The sequence below is a fragment of the Vidua chalybeata genome, chromosome 5 (assembly GCF_026979565.1).
Source record: "Vidua chalybeata isolate OUT-0048 chromosome 5, bVidCha1 merged haplotype, whole genome shotgun sequence".
Classification (NCBI taxonomy): Eukaryota; Metazoa; Chordata; class Aves; order Passeriformes; family Viduidae; genus Vidua; species Vidua chalybeata.
The window spans coordinates 32,614,633-32,635,208 of record NC_071534.1 but is presented as its reverse complement, the minus strand read 5'-3'; the positions used below and the strand labels follow the sequence as shown (position 1 = coordinate 32,635,208).

The following is a 20,576-nucleotide window of genomic DNA, read 5'->3' as shown; positions in this document are numbered from 1 at the left end:
GTTGGCACCACTTTAACAGAAAGCACCAAGAACAGGGATCCTTCAGTGAAGGAAGGCTTCATGAGGATCTTTTTGTTAGTTTATGACATTGTTAAATGTCATAAACAGATAGTCAGGAAACGCGGGAAACTGAAAAGAGCCCATCTGCTTTATTTCCCCCGTCTCCCTGACCCCCACAGTCTGAAAATGCTAATCGCTCTGTTGAAACCTCCATTTGTAACGCCTTTCCTGATCCCTTTCACAGTTGTGGCTGTTCCCAAAAATGCTGTACCCCTTCTAACCCCTTCCCACACCCCCCACAGGACGAATCGCCACAAGATGGCGGCGGCCGCATGGCGGGGGTCTTTGTCTCATCACAAGATGGACAAAGAAGTGCGGTGGGAACTCCTCCTTCCCAGGTACCCCCCCCCCCCCCACGCCAGTCCCTGATCCTCCTTCCCTTTGTCCTGATCCCTCCTCCTTCTCTCTTGCGGCAGACGAAACCCCTCCCAAGTGTGCTGTTGCAGGCCTCCACCCACAGCACCGCCCCTCCAGGTGGTTCCTTCAGCTCCACCCCTTGAGGTTCCATCACCCAATCCCGCCCCGCTCCACACAGCATCACCAACCTCAGCCACTCCCACACAAGCCTCCACCCCCGAGCCTCCAGACCCTGCCCCCCCTTTCCTGTTTCCCAAGCTCTGGCCTCTAGTTCCCATGGCGACATGAAAGGCGGGGAAGCCAAAGCAGGGAAACAGAAAGCAGGCAGAGATTCAAATTCTCTGTTCATAGCCCTGGTGTTGTACAATGCAAGAGGGCAAAACCCCAGATGGGAACCATTTTCATACGAATGCATAAAGGAACTGTGCAAAACAAAATGTGAATTTGGATAAAAAAGCGAATTTTTTAGGAGCATGTTAAAAGCAACTTTCAATTCTAACACCTTAGTTCCTGCTGAATTAAAGCGCTTGTTCAGTTGCTTGCTCCTTCCATCAGAATATAGAATGTGGGAAAGAACTTGGAAAAGGTTTGCAGGAGACCTTCTTCCAGGAATTTTGCAGAGTGCCAATTATGCCAAAGATATAGAAGATGATGAGATCACCCTCAAACATCTTGTGGGTGAGGGGGATTTGAGACAAGCCCAAAAACAAGCAGCAGGGATTCCAAAACCAGTGTTAGACCTCACAAAAGACGCAGCAGAGTGGGCATTTCTTAGTATGCCCTCAAAGGAACCTATAATACCTTATATTGCTCTCAAGCAATCTGTTTCAGAGCCATTCATGGATTTTGTTGATCAAGTGACACAGTCTCGACACAGTCGAAAAAAGGTGGAAGGGCAAGAAGCACGAGACGAAATCACGTTAGAAATTGTTACCACAAATGCAAATGATGCCTGTCGGCGAGTCATCATGGCTCTTTCAGCGTCACCTCCACCTATGCTGGATCGGCTCATCGAGGAGTGCACAAGAAAAGCCACACTGATGGCAGAGGACTTGGTGAAAAGTCCTCAGGAAAAAGTGGTTGCTCTGACATCAGCAACCCCAGAAACTCCAACATCGAGTTCTCCTCCTCCCAAATGCAGGTGTTTTTACTGCAGTGAGGAAGGCCATTTCATCAGCCAGTGCCCCTTTCGGGGGACAGTGCCTCCTCAGGGGGGGAGGGAGTGGGGGGGAGATTTCTCCAACCAGCAAAAAAACTAATTGGGCAGTGCAGCTCCACCCTGCGTGATGATACAAATGGGTTGGGTCAGGGGGTTGTTGGAGACCCCACAGTTGCATCAAACAGGAAACGCCGCAAGGGAAGAAGAGAACCCTAATTCCTGTTTTTCCTTTATCCTGGCAGAATTTTATAGTAAGTTTACCCTGTTGTGTGATTTCATTTTTCTTTCAGACTAGCAGGATGTCAATTCCTATGTTCCTGCTCCTCATTTGGCTCCAGAAAAGCAGGAGAATGAGGACTGGTTCAAGGGCATGTTTAAAGGCTGGGATCTTTCTGGGTGGGTGTTGTCCCTTCTAAAGGACATTTGTTATTTTGTAGTTGCAATCTTTTTAGTTTTGCTATCATTTGGGATTCTTAAGCGAATCATTTCTAGCATTGCTTCCTCCAAGTCTGCAGCCTCCGCACCTGTCATAGTTGCTGCTGCCACCACGGGAGGAGAATGGTGGGAGGATGGAAAACAGGACGACACTGCAGTTTAATAGCCACAGTTTCTCCTTCCCCAAAGCTCCATTCAATTTATTAAACAAAAAAGAGGGACAGATGTTGTAGTGCATAGCTACGCAGACGGAGCAAAAAGCTTTGTGAATTTGAAATGGGAGTTTCTGTTTCCTAAACCTAAAATAGCTAAATAGCTTCCCCCTGAAGCTATTCCCATTTGATTGTACCTATAATGTATTCATACTGGGCATTGTTCTATTGGTTTCACCTTATCTCTTATTTTCCCCTGTAAAAACTGTAATCAACCCCAGAGCGGGGTCACTCGTACGTGCGGCATTCAAGCAAATACAACCTACTTTGAACTGCACAAGTGTCCAATCTCTTGAGTCTCTTTATCCTGGTCATGATCGTGCTCTCTAAATAGCTCTATCTGTATCAAACGAACCACAAAGGTGTTTGTCACTTCTCTCCTGCTGCTCCCGGAAGCGCCTGGCCAGCGCCCCGGGAAAGAGGAGCCGGGCAGAAACAAGGAAGTCGGAGAGAGAAAGCGACAATTTACTACCTAATCTGAAGTTAATTGTGAAACAGGTTCAAAATGAAGTCATGTGATACTGATAGGATAGTATAGAAGAAAAAGAGGATATATTTCTCAATTCTGTTAAATCCTAACCCAGTGAGAAGAAGCAAACAATATAGATGGTGACTATTTAAGCTAATTGCCCTTCTCCTTTCATCCTGTGAAGTTTACTGGTTTAATTTAAAAAGTTTTCCTGAGATGTTAGAGGGAAATAAAATCTCTGATTTGAGACTGGAGATAAAAGAATTCCAAGCTCTTTGCATTTCAAAAAGCTTTCAGCAGATAAAAGCATAGAAGAAGAAAAGAAAATTGCTGTAGGTTAGGGAAACTACAAATAAATATAGTACCACTTCCACCTTAGAGGAAGAGCTGTGTTTTCCTGGATATTTTGAGTTAAATAATAAGAGATGTTTACCCCTGGATACTGAGGTCTGAGTCTCCATTCCAAAATGACTAATTTTTAAGGATTTTTAAATCATTCCGGTTTTAATATATTTGTATATGCTCTTTTTCAGTCTTCTGAAACTTTGGAAAATTGTAATGCTTTGGGCCTTCATTTTAGCATACAGTGTACATTCATGTCAATGGTGTCTAGACCACTTCTCAGAAATTTGTGGGTAGCTGATATAAATTGTAATTCACAAGGATGTTTGTCTTGAAAGCTAAATTAAAGCCTATCTATTATGAAACTGGAAATAATCAGTATAATTTTTAATACTTCTTCAGTAAATTTATTCAGAGTATAATAAATATAGGAAAAACCAGAACTGTTGCAGGTGCTTAGCTGTACAGTGAATAATCTAGTGAAATTGCTCAACAAGGGGAATCCTTAACCTAGCACATGATGGGCTGGGTGCTTAACTTTATCATGCATTTGAAAAAGTTTATTTCAGGTCAAGACAAAATGCCTGGCTAATAATTAATGACTTACAAATATCTCCATCATATTCTATCCACTTTAAAAAGTCTTGCAGACTAACATTTTCTCAAGTGAGTAAATGAATCTCCTGGTTTTCAAGAAAGCCAAAACTATTCTGTTTAACGTCTGCTTTGTTAAAGCCATATGGATGCACCTGATGTCTATGAATTCACCTTTATACATGGAATAATTCTCACACTGAACTGTTAGTGAGTGCTTGTGTCTCTGAAATACTAGTAAGTATATTTTACTTTGTTACCCAAGTATTGTTTTCAGTATTTGTTTTCAAGTTACTCTTTGTAGTAACCTTACACCTCACTCTCTCTTTTCTTTTTTTTTTTTTCCTTTTTTTTTCCCCTTATGCAGAGGATTACTACTTCAGGAAAACAGCAGGTTTTCAGAGGCATTGCATTACTATAAACTGGCAATTGGTAGCAGACCCACACTAGCTTGTAAGTATTTTGACTCCACAAGCTTGTATAATATTGACTATAGTTTTCATAGAAAATTTTCCTACTCTTTAATAATACTTCCTTTTTTTTCCAGAAACTTTTAAGTCAGAAAGCAAAATGTGAAATTGTGCCCTAGACAGCAAGTGTTTATTAGTAAACGACTATATTTAATGTGGTACAAGTAAGAAGCAGATGATATATTAACACTCAGCCACACAACTAGAACTTAAAATGCTTCTGAACTGGGGTGTTGAGTCAGAGATACTACTGCCCAAATTTTCAGGCTCCTGTTTTCTGTCTCTTACAGCCAGTCCCTGATATTTATGTGAGTGAATAATGCAAATATTTTTTTCTTTCTTGCCTGGGGAATATGGAGAATAATCATTTGGGTGTTGCCAGGTTCCAAAACAGGTTCCAAAATTAAGCGGTGGTATTTGAGATGGCTGAGACTTTTGTACCTTCAGTATTAATCTTCTCTGTATGTATATATATTCTTATGTATATGTGTAATTCTGGTAACACTTCAAACAGTGGTGCTATATGCTTTATACAGTCCTAAAAAGATGAACAAAATGCAACACTCTGTCTAACCAGTGATTCCTTCCCTCTTTACTTTATAGTTACCTTCTTATTTCCTTGTCTCTGAGCTTCTACCTTTTATATATTCACTTATGTTACATGTTCACACTCATACCAATGAGTGATCTGTGTTATTCAAAAACCAAATTAGATAACCACAGGCTCTCTACCTGATAGATACTACTTAGAATTGAAGCAGTAGATAATGCTCCATTCAAATAGAGCATTTTTTCCCTCTTCACAGCTGCCTATTTAAATACTGGTATCATCCTGATGAACCAAGGGAAGACAGAGGAAGCCAGGAGGACTTTTGTGAAGTGTTCAGAGATCCCTGATGAAAATCTGAAGGATCCTCATGCTCACAAAAGCTCTGTTACCAGCTGTCTTTATAACTTAGGAAAACTTTTTCATGAACAAGGACACTATGAGGTAAGACTCCAGATTTGTATATAATATATTTATAAAACTTTCAAATACAAATAATACATACTGCTTCCACCCAGACTTTCAAAATATATCACATACATGAACTGATTGAATTTCGCCAGATCAAGATTAGCATTCTCTACAGAGAGTATTTGTTCTCTACAGCCACTGGTGTAATGCTATTAATTAGCATCATGTCAACATTAGCAGTGGTCACATCTGATATGTGTTAATTCATTGGTTTTGGCTTTGTACCTATAGCTGGTATGCAAGGATAAAGCCTGATTAAACCTGATTAAAGGCCAGTCGACATAAAGTGTAGAGGCATTATAATTCAAAACACAGTAAGTCCATCTTTAGCTGGAAAAGTGCAATTATGCTTGCATTTAAGTCTCTAAAAATAAGACCCTGTTGAAATAATTTAAAACTTCAGTGATTAAAAACATCCCACTGTGTGTTATTTTCAGATAACTTGACCTCAGTGCTAAAGTGGGTTGGATATTTTTAATGTAACAATAAACTGCACCTTAAGCCATCCCATCTCATTTACACATGCAACTGTGACTGTTGTGATTCCTCTCCATTTTCCCTGATGAACTTAACTGAAACTGGACATTCACATGAGGTTTGACTTTTAGCAGTATTTGAAAGAAATTAATTCTCTCTTTGCATTGTCAGGCATACTTCAGAACAGGAGTTGTGAGTGGTTTTGATCCATGTAAAGTGTTCCTGACTGTGACAGTTATGTCAGCTGTTTAAGATCAGGCATGCAGAAGCTAGACAGATTCCCTGTCATCTGTCTGCTGCATCCAGCTCTGTCAGATGGAGTTACTAATTGGTTAAAATACAGACATCTAATGCATATATACAGAGAAGAGAACAACAGCATGTTGTCTGCACAGCCAATAGAGTGTAGATTTGGAGCTCAATACCTGCAAGATACAAGAGCTTTTAGGAATATAAAACTTCAGATTTCATCCTCGCTGTCACTGCAGCCTTTGTAAGATGTGACTGCTTGATGCAGAGCTAACAGACTGACCAGCAAGCATCCAAAGTGGGGAATGAATGATAATTCAAGGCACAGCATTGCCTTGAATTCAAGGCACAGCAATTTGCAAAGGGATTCCAGTTTTGGGTTTCTTAATTTCATAGTGCATCTCATCCTTTCTATAGAGCAGGCTTCAGTTGTAAGGATTATGCTTTATTATTATTTGACAGTAGACAATTATTTCTTTATTTTTAGGTCACTTAGCATAGTTAATCATCAGAATGTCCTTTTTCTTCAGATCAAAAATACTCTGTATTCTTTCACAGCCTACTGAATTTTATGTTTATAAACTCATCAGTCATTAAGAAGTATAAAAAAATGTCTTTGTTACTTTTACCAGGAAAAAAGTTGCAATATTTGAACTAACTTGATTTCTTGTCTATAAGCTTCACTGAATTTGGTAAAATTCAGGTAAAAAAAGGAAAAATTTTGTACTTTCTGTGGCATTTTTGATGTCAATGTGTTTTCTCTATCCCTGCACCTTTCATTTGGGGAAGGAAGATAATTTGATTTTACTTTATATGTGAAAGGATGCCCTTTAAGTTGGTGTTTTCCCATCTGTGTGTTTCTTTGCAGGAGGCCCTTACGGTTTACAAAGAAGCAATACAGAAAATGCCGAGGCAGTTTGCACCACAGAGCCTATATAACATGATGGGTAAGTGCATTGTTTGTGCTTCAGAATGATATTTGAGGAGTTAGGGTGAAACAAAAGACCTTATCCAGGCAACTGATGCTAAAATTAATGACCTAATAAAACCCAAAAATAGTTACTTTCAGTACAAGCAAACTAGGTTCAGTACTTAAATTGCCAGCAACTGCAATGCTGGATAAGGTACAGTAAATGATGAGACTATTAGACACTGGATGCCTTTAGGAGTGTCAGTGTAGCAGTTCTACATTTAGAATGCATGTATTAGTGTTTTTCTTGGTCTCCAGAATCTCTCACACACTACTTTGGGGGCCCTATTTGCCCACGGGTTTATGGGTGTTAGATTTTGAAATGTCTTGTAAACCAACAAGGTGTTCAAACAGACCGAGAGCAATAGTTGTACTTTTTTTTTAGGTTGTGCCAAAAACTTATTACCAGCTGATATATACTTTAGTTTAGATACCTACAATGAGAGAATTCTTATTTTTCTTCCAGGACCAGCTATCTTTCTGTTGCTTCTTTTCTCTCCGACTTCCTTGTTTTCGCCCGGCTCCTCTTCCCCAGGGCGCTGGCCAGGCGCTTCCGGGAGCAGCCGGAGAGAAGCAACAAACACCTTTGGGGGTTCGTTTGATACAGGCAGAGTTATTTAGAGAGCGCGATCATGACCAGGATAAAGAGACTCAAGAGATTTGACACTTGTTGTGCAGTTCAAAGTAGGTTGTATTTGCTCGAACGCCGCACATACAAGTGACAATGGTCTGGGGTCGAGTCACAGGTTTTATAGGGGAAAATAAGAGATAAGGTGAAACCAATAGAACAATGCCCAGTATGAATACATTATAGGTAAAATCCAATGGGAATAGCTTCAGGGGGAAGGATGAATACACATAAAAATACAGAATAGAAACTCCAGCTTTAGGTTTAGGAAACAGAAACTCCCATTTCAAATTCACAAAGCCTTTTTGCTCCATTTGCGTAGCTGTACACTACAACATCTGTCCTTCAAAATTTTAGGAGTCTTTTGAGTACTGCAAAAACCTAACAATTTATCTGTGAGGTGTTTCTTGTTTAATTTCAGTTCTTCATATTCTTCATCACATTTTATATGGGATACATTAAACAGATAAAAGAAAGATGATAAAATGCATTATTACTTATAGTACTCAGATCTGAAAACAGGAGGGCTGGTTCTTATTGTTCTAGAGATGCTTGTAAGTGGAATCCTTACTCAAAGCTCATGTGTTTCTGCTGAGCACCCTCAGTGTTTGGCCCAGTACTCTCTTGTTTGGGATAGGAAACAATGTAAGAACCTTTACTTTAAAGTAGTTCAAAGTGGAGCAATTAAAAGTATCTGTGTAAACAATTAGGATCAACAGGAAGGGTTGTGTGGGGTTTTGTGTGGTTCTCCCCATCAATGCCTCGTATACAAGGGAATGTATTAGTTGGTACCAAATGCTTTTACACAGTTGTTGACTACTTATTCAGGAAAGGCATCTTTGATTAGTATCTTACAATTACTAGGGCACAGAAAAAAGTAAAATTGTAGCTGTAACTGATGTTGTATGTTTGAAAAATGTAAATGTTAGATTTATTAGTTCTCTTGACACAGTGACAAAGTATCTAATGTCAGCCTAAACACTTTCTTAGCAGTTCATACAGTGCAATGGAGAGTTACTTCTCCCTGAGCACTAAACTTTGGCAAATTGGTGCCAATGGCTAAAATCCATAAATGGCACAAATTGATTATTACTTATACTTTTGTTCATTGTCAGTCTTAATGAAATTATTGTTTTATCAGTTTTATTTATCAGTGTTTGCTGATCAATTTGGTGTTGGTATCAACAGTCACCTTTGTGTGAATTAAACTTCTGATTACTTTTGGTCCTATAGTGACTGCTGAAATACTACAGTGCTTCAGCAAATTCTCTGAAATTTGTGTAGATACGTTTTTCATAATTCTGCTAAAAATATTCCTCAGAATACAAAATTGGAAAACATAAACCAGTGCTGTTTCTAGCATGGAATGCTTGTCCCATTGCAAAACAGGTTTGTGCTACCCTTTTTCTTTTCCAATGAATAGATTCTACCTTTAAAACTACTATGACCTCTAAGTTTCTCCAGAATTTTCCTTTTTTTTTTTTTGGTTGCTTTTTTAGGTTCAAGAGGCCTTTCTCAATTTCCTTTGTAAGCACAGTGATGTCCACATTCACACTGTTCCTGGGGTTTGCATTTTTTAACTCACAAAAACACAAATACTAGTTCAGTCCTTTGCCCAGGCTTGGCTCCTGTTGTACTTCCTCCCATATCTCCCTAGCCCATACTCTGGCTTCTGCTTTCTTTAAGCTGCTGCCAGCACTTCATGGATGTTCTGATGGCACAACAAGACGTGGTCAACTGAGTGTATCTTAGCTCCTTGTGGAGCTCTGAGAATTTCAACTTACCATTAACATAGCTTATATTTGTGTTTTGATTGCTTTTGTGATGGCAGCTTTTGCAGGGAAGACACAACTTGCTTCACAGTGATTGCTGAAGTGTTGCTTGTAGGTTATGCTGCAAAGGCAATCCAAAAGTTGGGTAGTGTCTTGAATAGCTATATTAACAGGACTCAGACTGATTTGTTTAAAGCTGTCCTGGATGTGTCTGCATAAGCCTACATGGATGCATTTAGTCTCTCCTACCTGAGATGACCAGACAGAGCTAGGTAGCTATGCTTCTTTATAGTGTGGAAAGAAAACTGTACCTCTGGGGAGCAATGAAGCCCTTCTGACTTAGACATCTATTTAAGAATATACACATAATCCTTGCAAGCATAATTCTCCTCTAGAAAGAGCTGAGATGACTGACTTAGACTTATTAGCTTGATTTGGGTGAGATAAATCCTAAATACCTTTTCAGTCATCTCTTTGCTTTGTGTGTGACAGGAGAACAAGGCAACCACATCCATTATCAGGAGTGCATCTGCTTTGCAGCTCATATGGTGTCACTGAGTATCAGAGCACTGCCTGGAGTGTTTATTTCTGTTTCGATGTTTAAGACAAAATTATAAACACGTTCGCTAGAACACTTTCTTTGATAAACAGCATTACATAAACTTGTCTGCCCACTTTTTGCCTTTAAAAGGGAGACTAGAAGAACTGAAATAGGCCAGTCCTGTCTTGTGCACTTGAAACTGCATAAACCTGACTGAGCTGTTCCCACTCCTTGTATGCTCATTGCTGGGGAGGAAGGGGGAGAAACTGGGGAAGTAGCAGAAGGAAGTTTTCTTCCCCATCTCCTTACATGTAGAAAAAGTCTTCACAGTTTATCATGAAATCCAAGAATAGTCACAGTTTGATGATTATCTGCTGTGGTTGTTACTGTGATGACTGTATTCCCAGTCTCTGGCAATCTCTTTGCTTGGTTGAGTGGCACACATATTGCTACATATTGGCATGTCATATAAGAAAACAGTACTTCCTCTAATTTTTAATAAGTACTCATTCATGTAATTGAAGATTTTTCGGAAGGTTTTTTTTCTCCTGTATGATGTACATGACCTACTTGAAAAAGAATAAACAGGAGATGAACTGTTTAAACTGAATCAGGTTTGAACTCCAGCACTCTGAGTGCAGTAGCATTAACACTCCAGCAGTGCTAAGCCTTTACACCACCTGCTTTCCCTGTTTGTGTTACTCTTCTTTTCCTGTGCTTGCTTCTATTGGCCTTTTGCTCTGACAGGCCCAGTGACTCATTCCTCTGGTGTGTCAGTCTGCCTGACAGACTCTCATTCTTTTAAAACACTCTGTAACTTGCCTCTTAATGGGAAAAAGAAGTATTGGGGCTCAAGAAGCAGGCATCCATTTGACTTTGCATTTTTTTTCATGGTACAAAAGACAGGGCTGTAATACCAGCATCAGATGTTCTAAGTTTGTGCATATGAAAAAGTTGCAGGGAAGATTTTGGTCTCCTGTTGTTGTGATTTATTTGGCCAGGTGTGCAACAACTCAGCTAAGGAAACCATATGTTTCTCTGGCTTTGTATCAAGAAACAAAACCTTTTCATTTTTTTTCCTTAGGAGAACCCAAAACAACTAAAAATTGAAACGTTAAAACTAGAATCCAAATAATTCTTCAACAAGCTGTATATAAGGTTGGCTTGGTATTTATTTTCTGTATACCATACTGCTTTGATGTAAATTAAAAAGTACATGCTAAGGTTACACAGATTAATTTGCTTGGCATGGCAACTTGCACTACAAAGGCCAGAGTCCAGCTCAGCTGTATTAAATAGGTAATATATTTTGTTTAAACTTTCAATTAAAGCCTGAGGTCAAAGTCCCTGTGGGATCTTGAGCACTTTAATGCCAATATTAGGATTGCTTAAGGATCAGCCTCTGCTCTAGATGTCTTTTGCATTTCTCGAAATCTGATATTGTACAGTTGATTGTATTACATTGCTTTTAAAACCACACTAGCCCACCTGCTACAGAAATTCATACTCCTGACAGTTAAGTGGTGTGAAGTGGACCATGGAGGCTTTATTTTAATACCAAACAGTAACAAGAAAGATGGTGGGGTGGCATTGTTCAGGTTTAGATGGGCAAGATACTGTCATAAAGACAAATATCTTGATGGCACTTCATCTGCCCTTGCTAACTAGCATCTGAATGTCTATTTTCAAATGCACTTCAGGCAAAGCCTTACAAATATTTTTTATGAGAAATGCACGTCACAAAAAAGCTAACGTTGCAGGAGTAAATACATTTCATGAATTGAAATTTAAATAAAGTTTAAATTTCTCTTTGTGAATTTGCTGGATTGCACATGGACAGAAAACAAATCATACACAAATGTGCAGTCCAGAAAAGAGGAGCCAGATTTTACATTTGGTGCAGAGGTTTGTATCATAAGTACAAAGGCTTAGCATGCAGAGAGACTTTCTGTGTTGATGATTATAACATAGCTACCACTTTACTTGATTATGCTTTTGGGTGGACGTGGCTGTTTCTACAAACCTGTTAATATTGTTAAGGCTTCTGTCCCATTTACCCCTTGCTCCCATTAGTTACTTTCTTATTGAATTATTTTGAAATAGTGTTTAGAACTCCAGGAAACCCTTTGGTGTAGTTTTACTGTGCAACACTTAATTTATAAGATCCAGATATGATTAAGCTGTGAACTGCATACCTCACATCATAACTTATGCAGAGTATGGTACCTGCACTTACCTAAGCTTTAGTCAGTGTGCTTCCTATGCATCTTTTGAAGTTTTACTAGTAATTTCTTACTAAGTGTACATTACAAGTCTTTTTTTTTTCTTTTAAAACTAGATTTTTTTTCTTCCATATGTACATTTTATTACATGTTCCATTGAAATAAGAATGGTGTCCTCTCCAATGATAATGGGAATAAAATTCTGGGCTTCCTTCTCTCCCCCTTCCCACCCTCATTCTGATACTTTAGCCCTTCCCCCTTTGAGACTTTGCAGACTGTGGTAGTTTATATCTGGTGTCCAAAGCTAAGTAGCTACGTGCTGCATCCAGCTGGCAGCCAGTCCCTGGTGATGTTCCACAGGGCTCAGTATTAGGGCCAGCCCTGTTTAATATCTTTACTGATGATCCAGATGAGGGGATTGAGTGTACCCTCAGTAAGTTCACAGATGACATGAAATTGGGTTAGGAGTATTGATCTGCTGCAGAGCAGTAAGGCTCTGCAGAGGGACCTGAACTGACTGGATTGATGATAGCTCAAGGCCAATTGTATGAGATTCACTAAGGTGAATTGCTGGGTCCTGTACTTGGGTCACAACAACCACAGGCGGGGGAAGAGTGGAAAGGAAAGCAGCCCCGAGAAAAGGGACCTGGGGGTGTTGGTCACCAACAGCTGAACATGAGCCACTGTGTGCCCAGGCATACTGGCTTGTATCAGAAATAGTGTGGCCAGCCAGACCAGGGAGATTATTGACTCTCTGTTCTCTGCACTGATGAGTCCACACCTTGAATCCTCTGTCCAGTTCTGGGCCCATCACTAGAAGGAAGACATTGAGGAGAATACCCAGGGAAGGGCAATGGAGCTGATGAAGGACCTGGAGCACAAGTCCTACAAGAAACAGCTGAGGGAGCTGGGCATATTTAGCCTGGAGAAGAGTCAGGAGAGACCTTATTTCTTTCTTCAGCTACCTGCAAATAGCCAGCTGGGGAGTCTGTCTCTACTGCCGGGAAACCAGCAATACAAGAGGAAACAAGAACAAGCTGTACCAGGGGAGCCTGGATATCAGGAAGAATTTATTCACTGAAAAGGTTGTCAAGAACTGGAATGGGCTACCCAGGGAAGTGGTGGAATCACCATCCTTGGAAGAGTTCAAGAAGTGACTGGACATGACACTTTTGTGACATTACACATTGGTGCAATGATCTAGTTGATGTGATTCTATGATTCTAAGTATGAATCTTAAATCTGATTGCAGTGTTTCCTGTTTTTTTTGACTTTGCTTTGAGGGAGTCAAGCTGGGTATGAAGGTTACAGCAATGGATTGCTGGAGATGATAATTGATTCAATGTTTGAGAGCATGTTTGTTTTCCCCCCCCCCCGCCGCCCCCGTTCCTAGATTTTCTTAGTTTTAGCTCTTTGGACTATTGATATGTATTTTAATGTGAAATGCTTGAGTTTTCTTAGGTTATAGTCTGAAAAAGCTGATTCTAAGGATGAAATGCAATTTTATTTTAAACAGGCAGGGTTTTATATGAAAGTAAGTATAATCATAATGTTTGCAGACCAAAAATATAGTCCAATACTGAAAATGGACTACAGGGATCCCAGTGAGGCATGATTCTAATGGAAAGTGCTTCTATTAATAGAGTTTTAAAGAAACCTACACTGGCATGAAAATGAAATTACCTATCTTGTGTGAGCTCCATGCCTCTATTTTTGTCAGTATACTTCTTTCACTGGAAGCCTTTGTACAGCAGGAAACAGCTGTGCAATGTCCAGGCTGTTCCATGCTGCAACTGATCTTATTTTGTCCTTAATTTATATCTGTTTTCTATGTTAGGTATTTTCCTTCAAAGTAGCTTAATGGTCTAATTAAATCAGATAAGGCTTTGCTTCAGCTAATTGAGGCCTATAAGAATTTGTTCAGACAAAGTAAATGTGGATTGACTCCCATCTATCAAAAACCCTGATAAAATACATTCCTTGAAATTTTCAAGGAGATTATTCTGTAAAAGGAAAAAAAAAAAACTAACCCACAATATGCTTGGTCTATGCAGAACTTGATGCTCACTATGTTCACATGCTTCAGCTGTTTCAGGGAATATGTGCATGCACTGCATACTTATAACCAAAACTGTTAATTTATTGCAGTATGTCTTATACATCAGTATAGTATGGCATCAAAGTGTGCTTCCAGATTTATTTTGTTATTTTATGCACTGGTACCAAAGGGAAGAAAGAGGGAAGTCGTATAACTAGAGAGGTGCATTTTTATGGTAAGCACATCTACAGCCTTGAGTTGCACAAGAAAGCTGCATAGTTGTATTATCAAAGACGCAAACTCTTTGTGGTATTGTGACACACAGGGACACAGATCTCTCCATCATTTTCTAATTGTTTATACTCCCAATTAAAAGAAATTATGGAAAAGTTAAATTTATATCCTTATGGAATATTAGAGATTTTTATTTTCAAAGGGCATCTCCATCTTCCTTTGTGTTTTGACATGAGTTGTCTTCTCCATGTCAAACTTCATGTTTTCTATATTACAGTTTTACTACCCTGAAATTGGAAGGGCAGATAATTAGCATATACAAGGATGATGCAAGGCAGATTTACCCTACATTGTTTCCTTTATGGAGATAATTTTTAGTTGTCTTTTCAGCAATCTCTTTTCGGGTCCTAAAAGGACGACCAGTGGAGGGATATATCTGCTTAATCTGAAAGTATGGGTACCTTACACCTGTGGAGATACAGTGCTTTTACATCCACAGCTCTATGGTACTTTCTGATTAGAAAGTCTGGCATGCTCCCTACCAGGATATGGCCTTTGCTTGGTATGACTAATTGCATCTGAAACAGAAAAATCATGAAATCAACAGATGAGATATTAAGCTAGAACCATGTAACATACATTCATGTAAATGCTAACTATTTTTGCTTTTTAACAATATGTGGTATGTATTAGAAAATCTTGTGTCCTTTTTGTAAATTTATTTTTCTTACAAACACATTCCACTTTATTATCCAGTAAAATATTAGCCTTTAGGGAAAATGGCTGCTAGCAACCTAATATTTTATTAGCATTATTATTTAATTGAAATATTTAATGTTTATTAAGATTGTTATGGGGTTCTAGTTATTAGTTATATGTTAATGATTGTTAAGGCTTTGTTAATCAACTATATTTAATTGTAATTAATATCCTGGCATGATTTTAGTGGGTAAGTTTTTATTATTTTTGTTGGATTTTGTTTAATTTTATTTTGAAATATTATTTTTAAATTCCAAAGATTCTGAGGAAATATGGGAAAATACTGTTGATGAATGGTAGTTTTGCAACTAGTATGTGGCAAATAAAATCCACTTGAGTATAGGGATTTTAATTTTGGTGGTATAAATCTAGCTAAAAGGTATCCTATTTCTGATTTCTTTGGAAGTATTAATAGAAATGTTAATGAACTTAGTATGCACTTCTTTAAATGGTGTTTTAGTTGCATATTAATGTTTTTCTTGCATTACATTAGTAAATGAGAATTACAGTTTAATTATATATTATCTTTCTAATAGAATAAGACAAGAAATGGGTTCATAAAACTAACTGAACTAACCCCTGTGAAGCTGGAAACAGTTTTGAAATACTGATTGGTCCCATTTTACTCCAGTCATCTATTGAATTCATTAGCACCACTCATTGTGCGGGGCAGTGCTGCACATGTCTGTGTGTTTATACAGATTAGGGACTGGAAATAACTGACCATTTAAAGCTGAAGGTTTTCAATGCCATGAATTTCTTTCTCTGTCATTGTTACCTCTGTTGAACTTACAGATCTGACAAGTTTTATTAATAAAGTGTCTGTGTGTGATCTTTCAGACTTTTAGCATGAGATTTGAAAGATTTTGCTAAAGTAATTGTTAAAGTAAATATAGAAATCTGCTTACGTGTTTATTTGCATATTTTCTGCCAATGGAAACTCTTGTTATCTTTCTAATGCCTAAATAATTTGTATTCCAAGTTTATAAGAATGCATGATTGTAAATAGCATTATTTTTCTTATTTTAATCTCAGACACACAAATGCATCCTGAATTACAGCAATCAATCCATACATGTTTTCTCTGACATTCTGATGGAAAATTATCTCAAGGTGGCATATCTATTATTAAATTGCATCAGCCTAATGCATAAATTTACTTGATTGAACTAATAGTTCAGTTACCTGTTGCTTGACTCTATTCTGGTAGAGAATAGAATGATCCATAATTCTGGTAGACCATAGAATTCCATTCTATTCTAGTGGTGGTAGATGTTGTCAATTTTCAACTCCTTGTTTTCTTCATTTAGAAGATGGCATTTATAACAGACCCCCTAACAGTGCTTCCTTCTGTAGCAAGCTATGTTCTAATTACTTACAGTATAGGAATTCTTGATACAGGTTCCTCAGAAAAAAATGTTCAGCTGTAGAGTGCGGCCTTTGTTCTTCGCTCCGGTCTCGGGCAGCTGGGGTGCCCGGCTAGGCGCTGCCTTTTGGTGAGACCGAAGCTGCCGCGTGCACGGAAGCTGTAGGGCTAAGTGCTCCGGCATGGGTACACGGCTTTCGTAGCCTTACGCTGAGAGGAAGCAAAGGACGAGAGAAAGCACACCTTGCCTGTGTGGCTGAGAACGTTTATTTCCCATGTGGCTGCTGCGGTGGCTGGAATGGCTGTTCCCAGGCACGGCGCGAGGACAAAATGGCGAATGGACAATGAAGGCATGGGGTTAAATAGGGGGTGGGCAGACAGGGGTGGAAATCCCCTTCACCCAATAGGAGCAGACAACAGGGGAGTGACGTGGATCACAGCAACCTATGGGAACATAATAGAGGTGGATACAGTGTTCTGGGACAAATAGTAATCACCATCCTCATTGTCCTCTGTTGGGCACTCTCTAATAATTTAAAATCATTCCTATATCACAGCCTCCAAAACTGTCCCCATCACTCGAGGTGAGGCCACCCAGTGCAGAGCAGAGCAGGACAATCCTCTCCCTTGCCTGGCTGGTGATGTTGTGCCTGCCGTCCCCAGGACAGGGCTGGCCCTCCTGGCCAGGGCATTGCTGACTCATGTTCAGCTTGTCATTGCCCAGGACCCTTTATGCAGCACTGCTTTCCAGCCTTTCATTCCCTGATCTGTCTGCACATCCAGGGTTGCCTCATCCCAGGTGAAGAATCTGGCATTTGCCTTTTGTCAGCTTCATATGGTTGGTGATTGCCCATCTCTCTGGTTTGTTGAGGTCTCTCTGCAGAGCCTCCCTGCCTTCAGGGAAGTCAATAGCTCCTCCCAGTTTTCATGTGCGATGTTCAGAGGAATGCAGTTTCTTTCTTTACAGTTTGATATTTAGATTGACATATTGTAGCTTTGTTTCTAGGTCCCCCACTCAGAAATGTCCTCAAAGTTTTAGTTTAGTTTGTGAAGTAGTTGAGCTCTTAAAATCTATTAAAAATTGAATTTCCAAGTACTTCAAAGTTTTTAGTCTCGTCTTATATCAGAATCCAGCATGAAAAATAGATGAGAACCTTGCATCTATTTGATATTTGGCAGTGCATTCAGCCTTTACAACCCACAGATAATAGCTCCATCACTTATGGCTGCTTACTTTACTCTTAAAGCAACTTGTTAATTGCTTGAAACTCTGCCAAGCTGTAACAGGTTGGGGTGGAATTTTCCACTTGAAGAAAAGAAAAGGATAATATGGATTCCTCATTTACTTTATGCTAATGAAGCAAGGACCTGTGGGAAAAATAGTATGCAATCAAGTAAAAGCATGCAATTAAACCGTGCAGCTAGGGAGAGGAGTTGAGAGGAGCACATAGCTTGACTTCTGGCTTCTTCCATCCTTTCAACACTTAATGACTTTGTTTTGTGCAGATAAAGTATATTGTTGTGTCACTTATTTATGAGTGCTGACATAGTGAAGAGATCACATGTGATGTTACTATCACTGAATTTGATGTTCATGTTCTTTTGGGGTTTCTTGCCTGTTTGGATTTTTTTTTTAATGTAGCCTGGGCTTTTTTGGAGGGAATTGTTCTGTCTTTTTGGCCTTAAACAGCAGCAGAATTACTTAAGTGTTTCTGTATTTGTTATCAGATATCCAGAACAGTGCACGAGTACGAAATGCTATGTAGATCTTTGATTTAGGAAGATATGTAGATCTTTGATTTAGAACAAGTAGACTTTTTTTCCAAACAGGGATGCAAGCCTCTAAATTCAGCAGGCTTGTTTGAAAAAAGTCTGTTTGTTCTTAACAATCATATTAGTTTCCCTTAGCCTTGGCTTAGCATTACTTCTGTCTCTACATCATGCTCATTTTATCTGTGGTCTGAAGTTTGGTCATTTTGCATGCACCATGCCCTAACTCCTGAAACTCCAAACTGATGTGCTACATTTTGCCTGGGATCCTTCTCCTCTGGTGACAAAGACAGAATAAAAACAATCTGACTTGGCTTTGTCCAGTTTTCTTTTATGAAGAAAATCTTCCGTAGCCTCTGTAAATATTCAAGATCAAGAGATAAAAGTAGCTTCCATGCTATGAGTTAGTTATTTTTCCTCTTTGGAGAATCTTTTTCTCCAAGTTTTAGGGGTGTGGTAGTAGGCTTCAATCTTGATTAAATAACTTTGGTTCTCCCTGGTACCTTCACAGTTATTAATTTCCATATAATGCAGAACTGGAGGCTGTGACTCACCTGGAGACAGCCTTAGCTAATCTTTACTTGGTCAGGTGTAGTCTCTTGATCCTCCAATAGTAGCATTTGATAACCTGTGACTTCATAATTTTTGGAAGATACTTAGTCATTTATTAGAAATGGACCAGCTGCTGGGATGATGAAATCCTGAAACTTCAACTGGCATTTTCCAGCTGTCATTGATCTAGGCAAGGGCACATTTATATCCAGAGTCCTCGTGAAAGAGCTGTGTAAGTGCAGAGTGTTAATCTGAAAGCTGTTATTCTTCACCACTACATACTTGTTTCTTATTGATTGTTTCCATACTTTGAGAAATCTGTTTGCTTCTTGAAGAAAGAGACTTTCTTGCTGTGTGTGCTAAACTCTTTCTGAGAAAAACTTCATGACTACAATTATCTAACACTAATATATAAGGTATAAAAAAACATATAATATAACATCCCGTTCTTATATTGTTCTTCAACATTCCCTGCCTCAGCCTCTCATTGTAAAGGATTTCACCTTGAAAAATGTCCAGTTTCAGTAATTTTGAATGTGATTTCATAAGATTAGCAATTTTAAATTAATGGATGCTATATTTTAATTTAAACAAGTTGTGGCAGATGACCTAATATAGCTACATTCAGAGATTATATTTTTTAATGTCTTGCCCCTCCCATCAATATACTTTCAGGACTGTTTTCTTAAACTTCTCTAGTTTTTGATTCTTGAGTTATTATGATTAAATGCAAACATTTTCCATGTTCTCCCTGCTTTTCCATGATTTGCAATGTAGAGCGATGGAAAAGAAGTAGCTTTTCTAAAGTAGATGAGGTAAGATTTCTGTTGCTTTGCTCTTTGCTTTTGACTAAAGCTTAGCAGGTGGTGCTCTCTCTGGCAATTCTTTTCCAGCAATAGTTTTCATCTCAGCTATGCTATTTCAGCTCTAATAAGGCCTTAACTTAATCTTCTCACTCATGTTTCTCCAAGGCTTTTTGCACGTGGGTGTGGTTGCAGGTGTTCAAATCACTTGGCCTTTTTCTAGATCTCTTCACATTTAAAACATAGAAAATTATGAGATAAACAAATTATGGAAACCTTGAGAAATTTGTGGCATTCTCACTAGCATTTGTTTGACCCTGCAGGAGAAGCCTATATGAGAATGAGCCGGCTGTCCGAAGCAGAGCACTGGTATGTGGAGTCACTGCGATCCAAGAGCGACCACATCCCAGCCCACCTCACCTATGGAAAACTGCTGGCTCTGACAGTGAGTTTATCAGAACCTCCTGGGGAGTGGTCTAAGGTTCTTTCAGTAGGCTAGGTAAAGGGATGGGAAGGCTTTGTCCTGAAAATTGCTTATTGCCTTGTTTGTCACACTGTTTAAGTTATTCCATTTAATTAAGGACTTCGACAGCATTGTGGTTTTTTTTGTGTGTGTGAGACAATGCATCTATTCTTGAGGTAGCACCAACTCTGTGCTGGAAAAAAACAGTTGTAATGGCACAGAAACTTTGTAATGCACAGTAAGGAGTTCTCTTGATAAAGCATTTATTATAAGTTCTTTGCATGACAAGTAATGGAATTAATTCTGTTAGATATTCAGTGTTTGACTCAGGGCTGTTGGAGCAGCCTATGGCTGAGTGTCACCTATACTTTGTGAATAACATCTCATGCTTTGAATTTACACTTCATTAGGAGTATCTCTTTGAGCATATGAAAGGAACGACTCGACTATTAAGAGCTAGTTCTATAAAATCAGAAGAGTTGGACTTCTTTATTTCTGTAAAATTTACTTAACTTTTGACTGCAGGTGTGCTTGTAGCTCCAGATAAACTAACCCCTTATGATAGTTATAGCAAAGTGCCAGTTCCTCCTTGATGTTCACACATTTTGAAGATGAA

The 20,576-nt window shown here is 39.0% G+C and overlaps 1 protein-coding gene across 5 annotated transcripts in view; it reads left to right on the top strand.

Moving 5' to 3' along the window:
- The window catches only part of TMTC2 (transmembrane O-mannosyltransferase targeting cadherins 2), a 238,626-nt gene that overhangs the window by 161,510 nt on the left and 56,540 nt on the right, over window positions 1-20,576 (top strand). For 4 of the 5 annotated variants that reach the window (XM_053942254.1, XM_053942257.1, XM_053942258.1 and 1 more), the window contains 4 exons: window positions 3,996-4,081; window positions 4,905-5,089; window positions 6,711-6,789; window positions 19,821-19,942. In XM_053942254.1, coding sequence (XP_053798229.1) covers window positions 3,996-4,081; window positions 4,905-5,089; window positions 6,711-6,789; window positions 19,821-19,942 — 472 coding nt within the window. Of the gene's footprint in view, window positions 1-3,995; window positions 4,082-4,904; window positions 5,090-6,710; window positions 6,790-12,936; window positions 13,001-19,820; window positions 19,943-20,576 lie in introns of those variants that run through there. The other variant, XM_053942256.1, reaches the window with a different exon arrangement.